General features: G+C 39.5%; 3 protein-coding genes across 3 annotated transcripts; 2 read left to right on the top strand and 1 right to left on the bottom strand.

Annotated features, from left to right (window-relative positions):
• Positions 1-1,890: 1,890 nt before the first annotated feature.
• Positions 1,891-10,798, bottom strand: tm9sf1 (transmembrane 9 superfamily member 1). The gene is made up of 9 exons (XM_008438673.2): positions 10,325-10,798; positions 7,888-8,099; positions 6,854-6,985; positions 6,650-6,772; positions 6,191-6,549; positions 5,409-5,563; positions 4,987-5,172; positions 3,502-3,775; positions 1,891-2,990 (listed from the first exon to the last, which is right to left on the bottom strand). Exons 2-9 carry the CDS (start codon positions 8,047-8,049, stop codon positions 2,597-2,599), a joined length of 1,785 nt encoding a protein of 594 aa, XP_008436895.1. The 5' UTR covers positions 8,050-8,099; positions 10,325-10,798; the 3' UTR covers positions 1,891-2,596.
• Positions 10,799-10,922: 124 nt separating this feature from the next.
• On the top strand, positions 10,923-14,861 carry fen1 (flap structure-specific endonuclease 1). Its single transcript, XM_008438674.2, has 12 exons — positions 10,923-11,025; positions 11,388-11,482; positions 11,674-11,776; positions 11,904-12,006; positions 12,138-12,201; positions 12,337-12,446; positions 12,628-12,764; positions 12,894-12,960; positions 13,059-13,190; positions 13,862-14,013; positions 14,308-14,422; positions 14,579-14,861. Exons 2-12 carry the CDS (start codon positions 11,401-11,403, stop codon positions 14,654-14,656), a joined length of 1,143 nt encoding a protein of 380 aa, XP_008436896.1. The 5' UTR covers positions 10,923-11,025; positions 11,388-11,400; the 3' UTR covers positions 14,657-14,861.
• A 1,678-nt stretch (positions 14,862-16,539) lies between these two features.
• LOC103456535 (B-cell receptor CD22-like) lies at positions 16,540-19,251 on the top strand. Its single transcript, XM_017301773.1, has 8 exons — positions 16,540-16,630; positions 16,888-16,953; positions 17,089-17,472; positions 17,762-18,061; positions 18,136-18,402; positions 18,867-18,945; positions 19,083-19,130; positions 19,248-19,251. Exons 1-8 carry the CDS (start codon positions 16,555-16,557, stop codon positions 19,249-19,251), a joined length of 1,224 nt encoding a protein of 407 aa, XP_017157262.1. The 5' UTR covers positions 16,540-16,554.
• Positions 19,252-19,275: the final 24 nt, after the last annotated feature.

A 19,275-nucleotide genomic window follows, 5' to 3' on the forward strand; every position in this document is an offset into this window, starting at 1 on the left:
AAGCATTTGCCAAACAAATTCTTGATTTTTTACATTGTCATCTATGGAGCAGCTTCAAAGGAAATGTTTCTGCAGTGTGGGACCATTTTGATCTTATATTGGAAAATACATTTGTTTTCATTTTTGTCGTTTCATCCGGTTCTCGTCAGTTTCTACTTAATCTATATGAACCCAAATTCAGCTGAAACTGACTTTTAGTTTACTTTCATATTATATTCTGCAGGTTAAGTGTCGCATATGTTTGACTAAACTGTCTTATTTAAATAAATCTACCTTTTCAATGCTGAGGCATTATGAGGCCAGGCATGAGAATGAAGTCCCAGATTCACCTAGACAAACTCAGATATGCAGCCATTGTAGAAATTACTCGGTTGCATTTTATAAATTATTTCACATACAGTGAACCCTCGCTGCAACACGGTTCACTTTTCACGGTATCGCTGCTTCGCAGATTTTTCTGTGTAGTTTTTTTCCCCACATTGTTCTTCGTCCTAATTGACCATATGATTGGTGAGAACAGTCTCCGCGCTACCTGAATGCCAATAACATTACGGTGTTTAATACAGACTGCCCACTCAGGAGATGGAAACTGAAACTTTCAATGTCTGCTGAAAAAAAAAAAAAACTGTGGCCAGAGGCAGAGCAGAACCCGACCGGAGGCTCGTTTGATGAGATCCATCGCAGCTTGGAGGAGACGCTTTAATGACATGACTGCTGATCACATTAATGCCCGATTGACGCACATCCGCTGACCTGAAAACAGGCTTTGTTCTTTGGTTTCAATGTAGAGTATGTATTTATGCTGTGTAATAACTGTCAAAAATAAAGGTAACTACTTAACGGATTTCGATTATCACGGGTTATTTTCGGAACGCGATCCCTAAGAAAAACAAGGGTTCGCATGTAAATGTAGTGTTTACTTAATGTTTTTCTACAGCAGAAGTTTTGTCAAAAAAGCGTAACAGGCTTAATTTCAAAAGGTTGTAAAAGCTTTTTTTTTTCAATAAAAATGTGTGGGGGGAAAAACAGTCCATGGATCCTCATTCCAAACACATTCACTTAAATTTTCACTTTATGGAACATGTTCACTTTCTTTATTGACTGTATATCAAACATATTTTAAATGTAACTGAAGATATGACATAATACAACATATAATATTCAATAAAATACAAAGACTTAAATCTTATTGTACAGACTTGGTCATCAAATCACTACGTTGCCTGTAGGAATTTTTAATGTCCAGCAGGTGTCAGTATTGAGTGACACAGTATCGACACAGTATCAATACAGTGTTGCTATGAGTCGAAACGCCTCATGACGCCTCATTTACCCATCACTAAGAAACACTTTTTTAAATCTTCAAAATGATAGCGGCAAAATCAAAAATGTTTGCTGCACAACCCAGCACAAACATAGCACAAGCGTTTGACACCAATTTTGCTGATTTTATAAAAGTGGGGAAGAACTGGTTGACCTTTTGACCTTTAGCATTTCATCAGTACCTTCAAAGCCAAAGCAGCGCAAGCGGAGTCGAGCTTATTGACACCCATTTTGTTTGATCTGAAGAAGGTGGGGCCACTGGTTGACCTTTGATGATCTCTAGAAACATTTCTTTATATCTTTAAAATGATAGCAGCACAAATGAAAATGTTTGCTCCACAAACGTTTGACATCAATTTTGTCTGATTTGAAGGTGGGGGAGCCAACTTCCTACTGTCTTAAGAGTTTTTTTTTTTTTTTTTTTTTTAAATCAGATACTTGATTTTTTATTTTTTTTAAGTTAGATGTTGCAATCTGTGAAACATGTTAAAATGGAAGAAAGCTGCAAACGTCAAGCATTCACCAGACGAGTATGATAATCTACAAGAAAACGACAGAGAACTTTGCTTTGCGTTGTATTAAAAAGCACTTTATTGAAAAAAGTATTTACATCAGAACCAAAGTTGATGGTGACCATAGAATACAATTACAATATTCCCCTTCACCAACGATTAGCAAAAAACTGCTTAAATCTACAAGGCATCGTTTCTTCCATCCACCGTCGGGACAAAAACAACTTCAGATTCAGTGCAAAACAATCTAAATAGACTTTCTTTTCTCCAATGTGTATGGGAATATTCACTGCAAGTATCACTTGCACTGCTGCACAATCAACTCTACATTATATTATTAATGTACTAGAATTTTTAATAGCCAGCAAATGCAGCAAATAAGATTTTGGTCAAAACCCATTGTTGATATACTATACAAGTACCAGAAGGTGCAGCCAGCGTACTGCGTCAGACATGTCGCACAATGTGTTCGTAATGCTATCTGAGAGCAATGATCCCTTAGAAAGTGAAACAACTTGCCTTCTTGCTAAATCCCACACCTCAATGTGTCCCTTCATCTGCCCACTGATGCACCAAGTTTCCCTTGCTCAGCCAAAAAATAAAAAAAACTGCAATTTGAGTCCATTACTAACCCTTCATGGGAAGTTCAAGGCCCCTATTTCTTCTCCCGTTAACAGAACAGGAGACGTGGAGTGACAGAAAGCACAGAAGACTGTCGATATGTTTGATCAGAAGGTTTGTCTTGGGGTCCCGCCTTGAGTTCAATCCATCTTCAGGCTGCGGTAGATGTAGCGAATGAACGCCAGAGAGGCCCAGAACGACACGCTGCCCAGCATCAGCGTGAACACCATCGCCGTCAGCAGCGAGTATCCGAAGAACTCGGAGCTTTGCACCAGGCCGCTCATGGAGGAGCGGTTGCGGTAGTAGAAGACGGAGTAGACGAAGATGAAGAGGCCCGTGGATCCGGTGCTCAGCACGCTCCGCCACCACCACCTGTAGTCCTCGCCCGACAGGAGGAAGTAGGTCAGGGCCACGGAGATGCAGGCGCCCACCGAGAGCAAGATGGCGAAGACGCAGAGCAGGATGCCGTACAGGGTGTAGTGTTCTCTGCCCCAAACGGTGGCGAAGATGTAGTAGAGTTCCACCGAGATGGCACTGAGGGGAGCAGTTTCAGGAAATTATTAAAACAATCTTTCACAGTTTAAGTTTTCCTACATTTTGCTAAAACACGTGTTGCCTTCATACCCACAAATATTTTTTGTGGGTCTAAATTTTTTACATTTCGTCACCTTGCAACCTCTTATTTTAAAAAAACAGAGATTTAATTATTTGTTTATTGGCACATTTTAATGTATTTCTAAAATTGCATATAAGCATAAATGGTTAAATGAAAGAATCTGCACAATATACTATTTTTTAAATCTGATTAATCAATTAATCATTACAATCATGGATAGAAAAATCAATTACTAGAATAATTGTTAGGTACAGCCACACAAAGATGCTAGCAAACCATAATTTTTTTACCCCAATTCTTTGGCAAGGTGCTGTAAATGCTAATTCCAAGCAACCTATGAAAAATCCATTTTTAATCCAATCTGAAGTAAAGCGCTAAAGCTTCCAAATATCTAAAGTTGCACCTCTTGTCGCAAAACCCAGAGCTCACCTGAAAGGCAGGAAGCCGCCGATGGCCATGTGCACGATGGTGTGCTTGTACCAGGGCTGCGGCGGGATCTGCCGGGGGATGTTGCGGGTGCGGCACGGTGCCTGGAAGCTGCCGGCTCGGTTCTTCCCCACGATGCCGCCGATGACGGTGAGGGGGAAGCCCACCAGCACCCAGGCGCCCAGCAGCAGGAGCACGGTGGTGGCCGGCAGAGCCTGGGTGGAGCCGCTCCACCAGTGGACCGAGTTCACTACGCTCCAAGTGAAGAAGAGCGGAGCTGCGGGAAAGCGTGGCCAAGTCAACAAGACGCATCTACCGATTTCCATTTCATGCAACGGCGCCCTGGAGTATATGAGATTGAGCATCGCAGGCCGAGCATGCTGGCGGTGTGTTTCATTAACCTGAACAAAGTGATGCACATTCTAACTGCTGCTAACAACTTACAAGCAAATTATATAAATTGCTTTTACGCTTGATAATCTTCCGTTCTTGATTGCCATAAGTGTTAGATCTGCTTATTTAATTAGATGGCAAACTGCAAACTTTAAAATCTGCTGACTGGATTAGACCTATTCAACCCTAACATTTGCAGCCTTTGCAAGAAACTCGAATCAGGAAGGAAAAAAAAAAATCATCAACTCTTCTGCAGCTTTCACTGCAAACCAGCTGAAGTCTGCTGATCCCAAACATGTGCGACAAAAAGGTAAGATGGCTCCTAAAGCCGGCTGAACACTCCTGAGGGAATGTTTACTTTACATCTGATATGCCTTAATCTATTCTGATTGGTGTAAGGGAGGGTCACTTACTGGTGTCACATTATATCAGAGTATTAAAAAATGACAGTTTTTTATTACTAACATGTTCTATGATGAAGTCCAATGCCCCAATATCAGATGCAGGAGTTTTATTGCAGAGTAACACGATGCTGTTCCTTTCTTACATGTTGGTGCACTCTGCACATTTACCAGTCGCAAAGTCACCAAAAAGTGTTAATTTAAAATTTCATTTATTTAGTAAAATGACATTTATTTTTACCAATCATCAAGAATTCAGGCTGCTTTTTACGCTGTACAACATAGTACAACACTGGCATTGGTTTCATGAATTGAAATGTCTCCGTGCTGTACTGAAACATCCACTCACGACATTCAATACTTTGTATTTTAAGCGCACTGAGGGTTAAAATCATAAACACATGAATCACTATCATTTCCAGCTTTCTCCTCAGCCAATAAAAAGTTATGAGTTTGTACATTCCTGTTCCCCTAAAAATAAAGTTTACAGTACCAGCCTAAAAACTAGTACCATGTAACACAAAAAGACTTTCTACTTTTATAAAATTATTTTTTATTAGACCTGCCTGATATAAGCTACATGTATAAAAACTGGTCATGTATATTAAAATCTCTTTGCTAGTTAAACTTACATAGTAAATCTCAAACAAAATGATTTGAACCTGAAGCGGTGAGGTTCCCACGGCAACCTCACCTGAGAAGAGAGACGATGTGAGGATGATGTTCCACACCCAGCGCTGCCCGTTGATCTGCGTGTAGAAACTGCACGAGACGTAGCCGGACACGCAGCTGGTGAGCGCGTACAGCACGATGGCGGCCGAGTTGATGGCCCCGTGCCGGTGTACGTTGAACATTCCCAGCAATGCCATGACGATAATGGCTGAAGCAGAAAGAGAGCACAAAAGAGCCATTACATCAGAGCTGGGTTATCTTTGCCACGCATTTGTTAAGGTCCTCGTTTCTCTGTATCACGCTTCCTTTATACAAACTTGTAGCAGCCGATTGGAGCTTCCTTTTTCAAACTTGAACTGGGGTATTTCTCTTTTGAACAATCTCGTGTCTTCGCGATTGGTTGTTTGTTCTATACTGCATGTCTGCATGAGGCTGGAGGCTCACCTGTGGCGAGAGTTAAGAACTGAGCTCCGACTCCGAGAACAGCGCACAGAAGGCTTTTAAACGGCGGGAATCTGAAAACATCCGTGTGTATGATTTTCCAGCCGTTATCTCCTTGGTCCAAGTCATCGCAGCCGCCCTCCTCTTCCACATTGTACCTGAAATAAAAGGGCGTTTTGTTTTTTTTAAACACAGAATATGCTAGGGTATCTTCTGCGAAATGCACAAATGCATTCAAGATGGTGACGAAGAAAGATGCCCAGAAAGCAGCTGAAATAAATTTTGCACTGTTCAAAGACGGTTAACACTTCAAATGGTGTTTTGTCCTTGGTAAGAATCACATTTTGTGAATCGATTTGTAAAATAAAATTAGTCCTGACAGGACAAAGCTGGTAAAAGCCATTTCCTTGCTCTACGTTTAGCTTCATACAGAGGGTCTGGACTCTTGGCTATTGAAAAAAGATAGCTTCCTTTCAGATTTTAGATTTTCCTCAATCGCTAACATTTGTTTGTGATGTCTGAAATATGTACTCTGCCTCCCTTTGTACGCAGTCAATAAAAGAAAAAAGAAAACACCCCACCATTTGTTTGTGGAAATTAACTTCTTATGCACCCAGATCACTTTTAACAACACCAAACACACCAAACATGGAGCAGAAAAGAAGACGAATGCTCACTATAATCCACTTTTTCCTTGACGTCGTGCAAAACCTCAACGCTAAACTCACCAGAAACGGTAAAACCAAAACTGCGTGCACCAGGTTCTTAACGGAACTGTGAATTACCTGGCAAAGTCATTTTTAAGGACCCGCATCAGGATGATAATGACGAAGCCCAGCAGCAGCACCACCAGCACCAGCGAGTTGATGATGGACAACCAGTGGATCTCCAGCGTTTTCGGGAAGAACGAGTAATCTCTAAGGCGCTCGGCTCTCCGGGCGGAAGGCAGGCTGGACTCGTACCAGCGGACGCTGTAGGTGTGCGTGACCGTCAGGCTGCCTCCGCCCACGCCGACCCCGCCCACCGCTGCTCCTGCACCCTCCTCCAAGGGAAAGGGCTTGACGTCCTTCACCGAGACATTGGCAAAGATCACGGAGTCGCCGTTGTACTCGATGTTGAAGTCTAGGTGAGTCCACAAGCCCACCTGATGGAGGAAAGGGGAACAAGAGGAGGTGACAGGTAACTGGGGCAGGCAGACGGCACAAACAGCCACTAAAAACAAAATCTGCGGTTTCTCTCTTCACCTTGTGGCTGTGAGGCAGGAAGCCGCTCTCTTCAATGTATCCCACAAAGCCCCAGATTGGAATATCATCCAGGACAAATTCAAAGTAATACAGCTCCTCGATGGCTTCACGGAGCTCGTCCACCTGAGGCGCATGAAACAGAACAGCTTTTATGAGCAAACAGCGCAACGCATTTTATTTAAAATGAGTCCCTTCAAATATTACCTGTTTTTCCGACAGCGTGAGCTTGCAGAGAGTTTTTCTGTCCACGTTCTCTTGGAAGCGGATGAAATATAAAGACTCTGCCATTCTGTCACCGTCCAGCACTTCGCCCAGACTCAGGGATTTGTGGTGCACCTGAAGAAGAAGAAGAGGTTTTATGATGAGATGTACACCAGCAAAAAAGCCAACGTGAGTAGTGAAGGGGAGCAATGAGCTCAAAACAGAACATACAGTTTATTTACATGAACTATTTCAGTGAGCGTAAACTCTTATTAACCAAACGTTTTAGAGCTGCAAGAGTTTTTGAGAAAACCTACAATAAGTGGACAAAAGTTATCTTTTCTTAATCTCTACTCAGAGCACAGGTATCCTATCTCATTATAGGATAGAAATATATTTTTTTAACAACTTGAGTTAGTATCTTACATGAAAACTTTGAAAGAGCTTAAAGTACATTTTATTCAATTCTATCAGGGTTTCACCAACTCAAATGCAAGACGTTTTTAAGACCATTACAAATTAAATTTAAGAAAGCTAAATGCATGAACTTAGCCCAGCCACCTGGTGATAAAGCAGATGCAAAGCTTGTTAGCAAGAGTATGTTAGCAGTGAGTTATTGGTAGCCTCACTCGTCTGAAGTAACAAATGATGTAGATGTCCGAGTGTGACTCAAATCTGAGGAAATAGTTCCATGAAAAAAAAAAAAAATCATAAAATAGATAATACAAAATGTAAGAGTTGTGATAAATGTATTTAAGGCCAACTTACTTTTTTTTTTATTTTTTAAATCAAGACATTTTAAGGCCTTAACTTTAGATACACAAATTTAGGACTTTTTTAAAACTTTTAAAGGATGTGCGAATACCCGGTTTATAGCAAACCGAGCAATAAATAGGGATAAAAAGTCTTTTTTCCTAATCATGCCGTCACGATGGAAACGTAACATCTTAAAAAATAAAGAAATCTAGCTGTCAAAAACTGACTTAATTTTCTCTCTTAATTTTTCCTACAGTGTCACAGCAGTGAGACTGACTGACCTTATCTGGTCTGCAAACAGGCAGAGTGTAGTAGTGATACGTCTCCTGAGGATTATGGTAAGGGCCCACTTTGTTGACATAAAGAGTCACATTGTCTCCCTTCTTGTAGCTCGCTGCCCAGCCTGAGAACAAGCCCAGGATCAAGAAGCGGAGCACTGCCATCGTCCTCCTGTAGCCGCCTGGGAGCTATCCAGTTCCACCGCGTGCAACACCTGCAGCAGAGACGAACAGTTTGTTTATATGCGTAGAAAATCCCTCCCTTCTAGCACACCATTCGTAACGTTACGTCAGCCTGTTCACTCATTTGGGGTTTTAGCATTTGGGGTTAAGACAGGCAACTATGCACATTTCAATAAACAGAGCAGGAAACTTTGGAAACAACCTTTAACAGTTCACAGGGCCTCCTTTATTGAGAGATGCTGCTCTGGTTGTGTGTGTGCGTCGTGGTTTTCAAGCAATCTCATCAGATTCACTGGGTGAAACGCAGATTCAGTTTCATAAAGCCTTAAAAAACACGTCTTCTGGAAGAAAATCTGAGCTTTATGCATACCGGCAGTGTGACTTTTAAGTGGAAAACCTCATGTTAGGGTAAAGGTAATGCTTTGGAACCATTATACTCAAAATGGATGAAATAAATTGGCATTAGAATGTCATTCTTTGTACAATAAGCTGTGTTCACTTTTACTATGAGTTACGAGTACAAAAGAAAAGCAAACAGGTGTAACTAGCTTGTGAGGTTGGTTGTGGAAAGAGACTGAAGGACAATTATTGCAGTTATATAATTTTAGCACTTGAGAAGCCACTGTGTGAAGTGTTTCCTCTTTGGACTTATTTGCAAAGCAGAATTTTATGACAGTAACTGTTGTCTCATTCTATTTAGCATATTTGGGAGAATTTGACAGCATATAAACGTATTTTGGCTGGAAACATAACTAGATAACTCAGGGGTTTTCAAACAATCATCAACTTAATGCAAACCCAATTTTCCAACTACCAACATTAAAAACTACTGGACAAGAAGTCCTGGATTCTTTACAGCCTGTTTTGATGTTATAAAAAAACCCCAGAAAAAACCCCAGCAAACATGACATAAAAATATCATTTCTAGCCTTCAAGAGTGGCATCCTGTGATTCCATTTCTTACTCAAAAGAGGACATTTCCAAATTTGTATGCAAGAAAAGATTAAACATGGATGCCTTGAGTATAAAAGTGACAAGTGCAGTGAAAGTAAAAATTCTGAGTTATTTCCTCATCTGATGATTTGCATCTCCATAATTCTGTTTGCATGCACTCCTATAAGGCCAACTTTAGTGATCATGTTGTATAAATCTAAATGCAGACAAATACACTGATATTGGACTATATCTAAGATAGTCCTTAAGCATTTTAAATAGCAATTCACAGAGGTCTTCCACCTTCCCAAACTTGGCAAACGTGGCATTTCCACACGAGTCTCAGTTGTTTATTCAGGTTGATTGCAACACAAGCCGTACATGTTTCAAGCTGATCGGCTGGCCATGGAATTCTAACAACTTTACATGTAGATGCTTAGATTTCTTCTTGTTTGAGCCAATTTGACAATGACAACCCCCCCCCCCCCTCCCAAAGCTGTGATCGATACGGTGGTGGAAGCGAAAGCAAAAGATGACGTTGACAGTACGAATCTGTTTCCACTACCTGTTGGAATTTTCTCTTTGATTAGATTCTTGACAAATGTTGGTTAATGCAGGTTTTTAGCTGGTATCATCTTTAATAATAAGGTTCGCAACCAGCACAGCAACATGCTATCAGAAACATACACTACCACTACCATTTAGCACTACAATGACACTAATTGCAACTCCCGGTGCATACATGGCGGGTCCAACTGCTAGGATGGGTTAATTATAAATCTGACTGCCCTTGTAATCATTGTCTGTGAAAGCGGCAAGTGATGCTGTACTTCTGGAACTCAACTGACCTCTTCATGTTTTGTTTTGTTGGGGTTTTTTTTCCAAAGAGGAAATTATCTCTTTGAAGGGGAAAACATACAAATAAAGATAAACCCCTCAAAATATCAATGGAAGTACTTAAAAGAACCAATCAGTCAGTGCATGCCTCATGTGATGTCACTGGAGGAATGTGTGAGTGGAATCATATATTTGAGAGGTTAAGTTTTTATGTTGATAGAAAATGACAGAAAAATAAACAACAAAATTACAATAATGTGCTCTATCGGTGAAAAAGCACAACTAAAGTGGGTTTGGTCGACTTTACAGAAAATCTGTTGAGTAGCTTTAAACAAACCATGAGTTTTTGGGGATTCCCCCCCTTTACATATACCTAGACATTTTAAAAACAATACACGTATGGAGATTTTCGTTCTAAAGCAGACATGATTTACAATTATTGAAAATGTCTTAGTCAAGTTGCTAAACTCTGATCTGCGAGTCTCACCGTCCTGACACCTCGGTCCCGGTGCTGCAGAACCAACTAAACCAGTCTGGTCGCCGGATTTCTCGGACTCCAGGCCCTGATGGTCCGCTCGGCTCCGATAACGCTCACCGAGAAGCCCTAACGTTGCAGCCGAACACCGGTGACATCCTGGATGACGTGCATTAAAAACGATCCTCTCCGATAATATCTGTACACTCTGTACTTTTACTGACAAAAGTAGGAGAAGAAAACGGGCTCCGACTACACGTCACCTAAAGAAATAAAAATAATGACGACTCGCTTCAGTTTTCCGGGGAAGGCGGAGAATCACGAAGTACACACCTGTAATGTTATCGTTATTTTAACAGTTGTAATGTTTTGCCTTCTTTTAAATCATTACAACTTCTGTTTCCCACATGAAAAAACACCAAAAGTGGGATTAAAGCGTTTGGAGCTGATAGCACAACGTATTCACTGTCTTCTATACGGACCGGATTTCCTTCAAGCTCAATGAACCAATCCGGTGTCCTTTTTGGACTTCCGTATTAAAGCTCAGACCAGTTTAATCGCACCAGCGCTAACGATGTGCACGTCTGCGTGATTCCATGGCGCTGATATGCTCGACATTTTGACTAGTAATGCCTCCTAATTCATTTCCCGCGAAACTATCACAGTTTCTGGCGCTCGAGACGTTGTAGCAACTGGGTAAACTAGGCTAACAGGTGAGTCTGAGTAAACAATTAAAACTACTGACCTTTACAACAAAATACAACGTCAGAACTGTATGTAGACGTTCACTATGATTATTATAGGTCATATTGAAGCGCTTTAATTAACCGAAGCTTCTTTTAGCAGCAACGTTAATCTTCGCACCATATTAGCAAAGTAAAACATCGAATTTAAGGTGGCTTGCAGTAACTTAATGTGTGTTAACTTACTCATCCTACATATTTATATGTTTTTTGTTTTACAAAGACGTATCCTTTTACTCGGCGTGGACCCCTCGCTGCAGTGTGTTGATATGTAATTGTAAGCACGCTTTCCGCTGTTATCTCTGCACATTTCTAACAGCATTATTTTTCAGATAACATCTCACAATGGGAATTCACGGACTGGCCAAGCTAATAGCTGATCATGCCCCCGGTGCCATCAAAGAACAGGACATCAAAAGCTACTTCGGTAATTCTAACGTATTACTTTTTCTACATGTAATTTGTAAGGTCACAAGAATCGCAAATACATGTTTAGTGTCATTGTTGGAATAAAACGTATGTCAGTCGTGTTATTAAACTTTTTTTTTTTTTTTTTTTATTAACCATACAGTGAGATTAAACATAAAATAATCTTAATGTTTTAATTGCTTTTTGTAGGCAGGAAAATTGCTATCGATGCCTCCATGTGCATCTACCAGTTCCTGATTGCTGTCCGACAGGATGGGAACGTTCTGCAGAGTGAAGACGGAGAGACTACAAGGTGCAGCATAAATGATTTTATTTCTGACCATATTTGCAGTATGCATTGGATACACTAGTTTTTCCCAGAGCAGTAGCCTACCCCCACTGCATGAAGTAAAGAGGTTTGTGACTTTCCCTTTTTCTAGCCACTTGATGGGAATGTTCTACCGCACAATCCGCATGTTGGAGAACGGGATCAAGCCGGTGTATGTGTTTGATGGGAAACCTCCACAGCTCAAGTCAGCTGAGGTTTGTATGGACTCTTGTCGGGCACGGGCTGATAAGAGGTCACGGAGTACATAAACTGAGTTTAGACCATGACTTTTTAAAGTTTGTGCAAATGACAGTCCAATGTTTCCACCAATGTTTTCTTTGTTTAGCTGGAGAAGAGAGGGGAGAGGAGAGCAGAAGCTGAGAAAATGCTTGCCAAAGCTCAGGAATTGGGTAAAAAAAAAAAAATTTCAATTGTTATTTTAGTAACAAAACTTTGCATCCTTTCTTTTCCCCTCACTGATGTGAAAATGAAAAGAATAAGGAATATGAGTCCTGTTTATTATTATTTTTACTTCCTCAAACCAGGTGAACAAGAAAATATCGACAAGTTCTCCAAGCGACTCGTGAAAGTCACCAAGCAGCATAACGATGATTGCAAGAAGCTACTGGCCTTGATGGGAGTGCCTTATATCGAGGTACCATTAAAAGCTGCTTTACTTCTCTTACTTAAAAATTGAAAAGAATTTAAAGAATTTTCTGTGTGTCTTGGCTCTACGATGAATTTGCAGATTTACAGTACTTGAATATATTTCAGTTGCTACTGAAGAAATGTGCGTAAATAAATGTGCTACGTGATTTTTTTGTTTGTTTTTTTAGGCTCCGTGTGAGGCTGAAGCCAGCTGTGCTGCTCTGGTTAAAGAAGGGAAGGTCTTTGCTACAGCAACGGAGGATATGGACGGACTGACCTTTGGGACGAATGTCCTGCTAAGACATCTCACTGCCAGTGAAGCAAAGTACAAACCTTTATTTATTTCTATTCCTTTTTCAATCATTTCATACAGATAAAAATGAACCTTCTGTTTATGTCGAGTGCTTATATATTTAATTTTTAAATGCCTTTTTTTTTTTTTTTTTTGCTGCAGAAAACTTCCTGTTCAGGAATTTCACTTTAATCGCATCCTGCAGGACATCGGTCTGACCAGTGAGCAGGTGGGTTGTTACTGTTACAGTAAGTATTTGCTGCAAAACAGTAAATGCTTATTGTCTGTGCAGCGCAGGACTCAACTATCAGTCTTTGCTTCTTCCAGTTCGTAGACCTTTGTATTCTGTTGGGTTGTGACTACTGCGGCACCATCAAGGGAATCGGTCCCAAGCGAGCCATCGACCTGATGCGGCAGCACGGCTCCATCGAGGAAATCCTGGAGAACATTGATACAAATGTAAGTTAAATCTTTTTTTTTTCTCTCTCTTACTGAGATTCTTTCTGTGTTTTATGTAGAACAAGCGGAAGCATTTTCACAAGCGATGCATGTTAAGCTGCAGCACTTAGAGAAATGTTTTTATTTTTATTTTTTAAAACACCGACAAGGATGCATACAGCTTACAAAAAAATTGACAAAATGTGTCTTGCAGATGATAAAAATCACACCTCATGCTTACGTTAGTTTTTTGTGCATTTTATTTGAATGCATTTTGAATTAAAAATACCTTTTCTGAATTCTTGTAAAACTCAGAATGGAGATTAGTCTGTAAGTACTGTACAGATGTTTCCCACAATTTCTCCATGTTTCATTTTATTATTAAAAATAGCTGTTTGAAAGAACTTTATAGAAACATGTTTACTTGACTTCCCATTATACATTTATCTAACCATTCACAATGTTTGTTGAGTCAGTGGAAACATGTATGTAGTCAAATATATATATATTAAAAAAAGTATTTTGAATAATGTCTGCATTTTTAGCTAACCTCATCTTTCAACTTCATGATATGTGTTGGGTCACTCCTGTTCATCTTTTTACTAGATGGTAAATAAATGAATTGCGGTCAAACCAGGCAGCAGATGTGATTTTTTTTTGTTTTTGTTTGCATTTTGTTCACCTTCTTGCAGAAGCATCCGGCCCCAGAGGACTGGCTGTACAAAGAAGCGAGGAATTTGTTTTTGAAGCCAGAGGTGGTGGATTCTTCCACAGTGGACCTGAAGTGGAAGGAGCCTGATGAGGAGGCTCTGATCCAATTCATGTGCAGTGAGAAACAGTTCAGGTGAGCTGACTGGAGACTCATTCTGGATTTTTAAACCTTTTTTTTTTTTTTTTTTTTTGCATATGATGCTAGAACTATTGTAATGTTTGCTAGACGAACTGCTTTTACATCGTTAATCCACTAGTCTCCGCTGTTGGCTGTTTTTAAATGCAGTAGCTTTATATTCCTTTTAGTCATTTTTGAAGGATATTGTCCACTTGTCACTTCAGCCAGTTAAAATGGTCTTATTTCTCCCTGATTACCTGCATACAGCAGTATTTTTTTAAGTTCTGAGTCATTTTTGTGGGTTTTCAGTGAGGACAGGATCCGTAACGGCTGTAAAAAGATAATGAAGAGCAGACAAGGAAGCACACAGGGAAGACTGGACTCTTTCTTTTCCGTCACTGGTTCACTTTCCTCAAAAAGGAAGGTATGCAGACTTCAGCGGAACGCTAACCTGATGGTTATTTCAAATGTTATTTTTAAATTGACGTTATTTGTGGTTCCTCATGTTTTTGAGACTCGGTTATATATTGATCAACTAGAAAAATATTAAGTATTTCCTGTTTTATTTCTGTATTCTTAGGAACCGGAGACCAAAGGATCTGCAAAGAAAAAACAGAAAACTGGAGCAACTCCAGGCAAATTTAAGAAGGGCAAATAGACTGAACTCTGATCACTGTTGATGTTACTGTTATGTATACAACGTATTAAATAAGAACTATAACTTCAAAATGCTGCACAGAAGGAGCTATAGTTAAATCATTATTTCATTTCAATATTTCTTGTTTATGACCAACCACAATCCAAGCTGGCTGTATTTTAAGGTGCTGAATGCTTGAAATAAAAAATCTTATTTTGTAGTGAAAGCTGTCGCCTGACTTTTGATTCATTTTTATTAACACTTGAAATCTCGGCCGATGGATTGGAAGCTCACCATGGACAGATTACTTAAAAATAAGTGGAAGTAAAAACAGCTGACTCATCTTCAAATATTTTCTGCATCATTTACAGAAATAGCGGAAAATGACTGGACAGGGAGTATTAGGTTCACATGGACTCAGAAATATTTGTTTGAACTGAAAAATGTTTCTTCCTCTTTTATTTTTATTGGTTATGTTAGAGATTTTTTGGTATTATCATTTTGTTGTTACTTTAGTTCATATTCAGTCTAATGTTAGAGCAGATTAAAATGTTCTCTTCTTTAGTGTGTGTATTAACTGACCTGGGGGGTCACAGCTGCCTGTTCATCTTCAGGTGAAACAGTTTGACCAAGATTTGAACCGGGCTCAGGCCGTAAATCAGATATCGCATCTGGAACTGGGTTGCTAGTTGTTTAGGTAAATTGTTTTACGACCTTTGCTGTGTTTAGGTAAAATGTTTTACGACCTTTGCTGTTTTTTCTCTGCTGTCTATCTTGCCTATCCTCCCTCKTTGAAGTTTGAAAATAAAAGACAAGCTTTACCCAAAGATTTTCAGAACGCTCTATGAACAGCTCGGAGGAGCAATTGATAGAGTTTGTTCTCCTTTGCAAAGTTTGTCATAAAATTCATATACGTTGTCTGTGGTTCTTTTATGTAGGTTCTAGGAAAATACCTATCAGGTTACATTTGGATTCAGTACAAAAAAGGATAAAGAATGAAATTACATGGACCGGAAAATCGGAGAATGCAACAAGATGAGTAGAAGTATATTTGAGACGAGACAATCGCTTTCAAAATATGACCAGCTTTGAGTACCATCATGCAACTTGTTGCCTTCAGAAGTCAATCACTTTGTACATTTTGTCTGCAATTTAATTTTCCTAAAGAAATCCGACTGTTCTGTGAAGGCCTCTGTTGTAAAGCTGTAAGAAAAGTGTGTAGTGATGCGTGTGGAAGAAGATGCTCTGGTGAGACGAAGCCAGAATTGGTATATAACGAATTCCTGTGTCATGTTTCCATCATGCTGTGAAGATTTCCTTCTGCAGTGACACAGAAGCTGATGGGAAAACAACTGAGCCCAAAAATCTGCTAAAGAAGGGCCGAGTCAAAGTCCAATTCTAAATCCAGAGAATCTGTGGCGAGACTTGAAAATTAAAGTATCCCATCGACAGTCACGCTTTCTAAAGACATACCTCAAAATACAGCAAAATGTAGTTTAGTCTGCAAAGCACTGAGTCAAAAGTATCGACTATGAATGAAAGTCACCCTTAGATTTTATTCGCAAAACATTTTTGAAAAATTATAATTTCTCATCTTTTTGACGTAAAATCCGTGTTAAAAAAAATATGAAGGTTTGCATTTGCGACATGATCTAATGTGAAAAAGCAAACTTGAGGGTGTCGCTTTGATGAGTCGGATGCTAAATGAAGCCGGAGGGGCGAGTCAGATTGGGTCGGGTCGGTGCCCTGATACGAATGATTAACACTGGACTTTCTTTCTGGCAGAATATTGAGCAAAATAACATTTTACCAAGAGGCATCATGTGATAGTTTGCAACTGTGCAACCATTTGAATTAGTCTTTCTCTGAAGGAGCTTCCTCTTTTTCTTCTCCACTCTTTCTGTTCAGCAAACAAAGAAATGAAGTCCTTTCAAATACAGCTATTATTAAAATCAAGTCACTGCGTAAAGAAAGGACGTCTTGTGTGCTGGTCAGGTAAGAAAAACATTTCTAACATTTTTTTTCATTGTAGTTACTGTATCTGCTGATGCCTTAGTTTTACTTCATCTTCCATATAAAAAAAAGAAAAAGATTCCCACTCTGATTTCACAGATTTACAGAAATGATTGTACTAAAAGACAAAAAATACATTTGCCAAAACTGAATTATTGTGGGTATAAAGAAGGAAAACTATTTAGCATAGAGTGAAATCAAGTCAATTCTCAAATTATTTCTGTTTGTTTGCGAATCAGCAGCTTCCTGGATGTGTTTCAGTTTGGCAATCGTCTGTTCCTTACTAACTTTTCAGTTGGTCTCAGGTAGGCTTTTCAACAATTATCATTGAAAAACACATTTAAAAAAAGCAATGCTGAGTATGTTAGTACATGCCTAAAAAGTTAGATTTGTGTTGACGCCGGGTGTGTATTTTGCTGACCATGACGATGCATTTTCAGGTGCTGCGGACGATTGTGAGACTAATAAGAAACCAGAGATGGTCATCACAACGCCAGAAAAACTGGAAGCACTGAGTGGATCGTGCCTACAAGTCCCATGCAACTTTTCTGCTAAAAAAAGTGCAAGCTTTACGGGAAAAAACTTTGGGGTGTGGATCAAATCAGATTCTAGATTTAAAGAATCCCCGACAAATGTGATTTTCAACAGCAGTGGGTCGATAAAAACGTATCCGCTGGAAATTACGGGGAACCTGGAGAGACAAAACTGCACAACTGTGTTTCAAAACTTGGCTCGCAAACATTCAGACATATACTTCTTCAGAATTGAACATACGCAGTTCAAGGCAACAGCTTCCTGCAGTGGATTTCACTTAACAGTCAAAGGTGAGAAATTGTGAATTATTAAACAGAGTGTTAACTTCATGCCTATTGTGATTTTATTTTAGATATACACCAGTCTAATATGTGTTTATTTTAAATTTTGTTTACAGACCGATGACCGTGTCATAGCTTTGTAAGATTCTGAGCAATTAGGTTAAAAGTGGTATTTTAAGATTTATGTAGAGTGAGTAGCTGAGAAAGAGAGGAAACTTTCACTGCTTGAAAGTGAAAATCACCAGAAATTGTTTCTATAATGCATATTTTAACATGTTTATTTGATGTGAATCCCCAGATTCTCCTTGGAGTCCCAGTATTAATGTTCCCTCTGACCTGAAGGAGCATCAGTCTGTCACTGTAACCTGCTCAGCTTTCACTCCCTGTCCAAACTCACCTCCTGAACTCACCTGGAATCTCCAACAAGACTCTCTCAGACAAACACAGGAAAACACAGATGGAACTTTTACAACTAAAATCCAGGAGAACATCACTCTATCAGACACACATGATGGATACAACATCAGATGTTCTGCCAGATATCCTGTGATTGGAGGAAACAAGACAGCAGAGACAGAAGTGACTCTCAGTGTTTCATGTAAGTGATCCTATCAGCAGGTCATGGTTCAGCTGTTTCTGATCAATAAAGTTCATGTGTCTSATTTTCCTCAGATGCTCCTAGAAACACCTCAGCATCCATCAGTCCATCAGGTTTGGTGTCAGCAGGTAGCTGGGTGGAGCTGAGCTGCTCCAGCAGAGCCAAACCTCCACCCAGATTCACCTGGTTCAAGAACAGCAAACATGGAGCCATTAATGTGTCTGTGGGGCCGATTTACAGACTTCAGAGGACCAACATGACAGACTTGGAAAGTTATTACTGTGAGGCTGAAAATATTCTGGGGATTCAGATAGTAACATTGAATCATTTTAAAGACCACGGTAATTTCTATATGTTGGTTATGTTGATATATGATGTTAAAGTGCTCCAAAACTAAACCCTTACTTGTGTTACGCGTGTCCAAATGCCTCCACATATTTTCATAAATGGTAGCGGAAGAAATACTATTTATAAATAAATTACATTTTGGGTTTGTTTTAATAAATAAGAACTGGATACAATATTTTGAAGTTTAGTAAAAAAATAAAATAAAATAAAAATGGAAAAAACAGTGCAGTTGATTTATTGGCTACAAATGAAAATAAGCTTCAAACCAAATTGAAAACGAGAGGAAGAGCAGGGGATTTTTGGAAATGAGATAATAAGTAATGTATGTGAGAATTGGAAAGGTTTTTTTTGTTGTTTATGCAGGCCTTCGGTGTTGAATCCATTCTCTTATTTCTAGAAACATTGATTGCGAAATCTCATTTAACTTGCGCTGCTGTTTTTGGTATTTTACGGATAGAAACAGATGCATTGTGGGGAGAAGCTGCTGGCGGATTTACTGCGATCATCATTCTGATCTGTGGCGCTTACATCCTTTGGTAAGCACGATGTATAATCCATCTGTCTGATTTAGAAAAAGTCACTTAGAAGAAATCAGAAATTCGGTCGTTATGGTGGATTTACTTTGAAAATGTTGAGCCAACAATTCTTTTGTTCTGCTTTTTATTTTTTCTAGGCGCTTGAAGTTTAAACGTTCAGCTTTCCATCAGTCTCAGGTGAGAAAGTACAAGCATCCTGTCAGAAAACCACGTTTTTATGTTTATCTTTCAAGGTATTGGCAAACATCTATGTTTGTGGTTTACATGTCCTAAAATAATAAATTGTTTTGACTGTATCTCAGTTAAACCCTAAGATGAGGGGGGGGGGGG

The sequence above is a fragment of the Poecilia reticulata genome, linkage group LG20 (assembly GCF_000633615.1).
Source record: "Poecilia reticulata strain Guanapo linkage group LG20, Guppy_female_1.0+MT, whole genome shotgun sequence".
In the NCBI taxonomy this organism is placed as follows: Eukaryota; Metazoa; Chordata; class Actinopteri; order Cyprinodontiformes; family Poeciliidae; genus Poecilia; species Poecilia reticulata.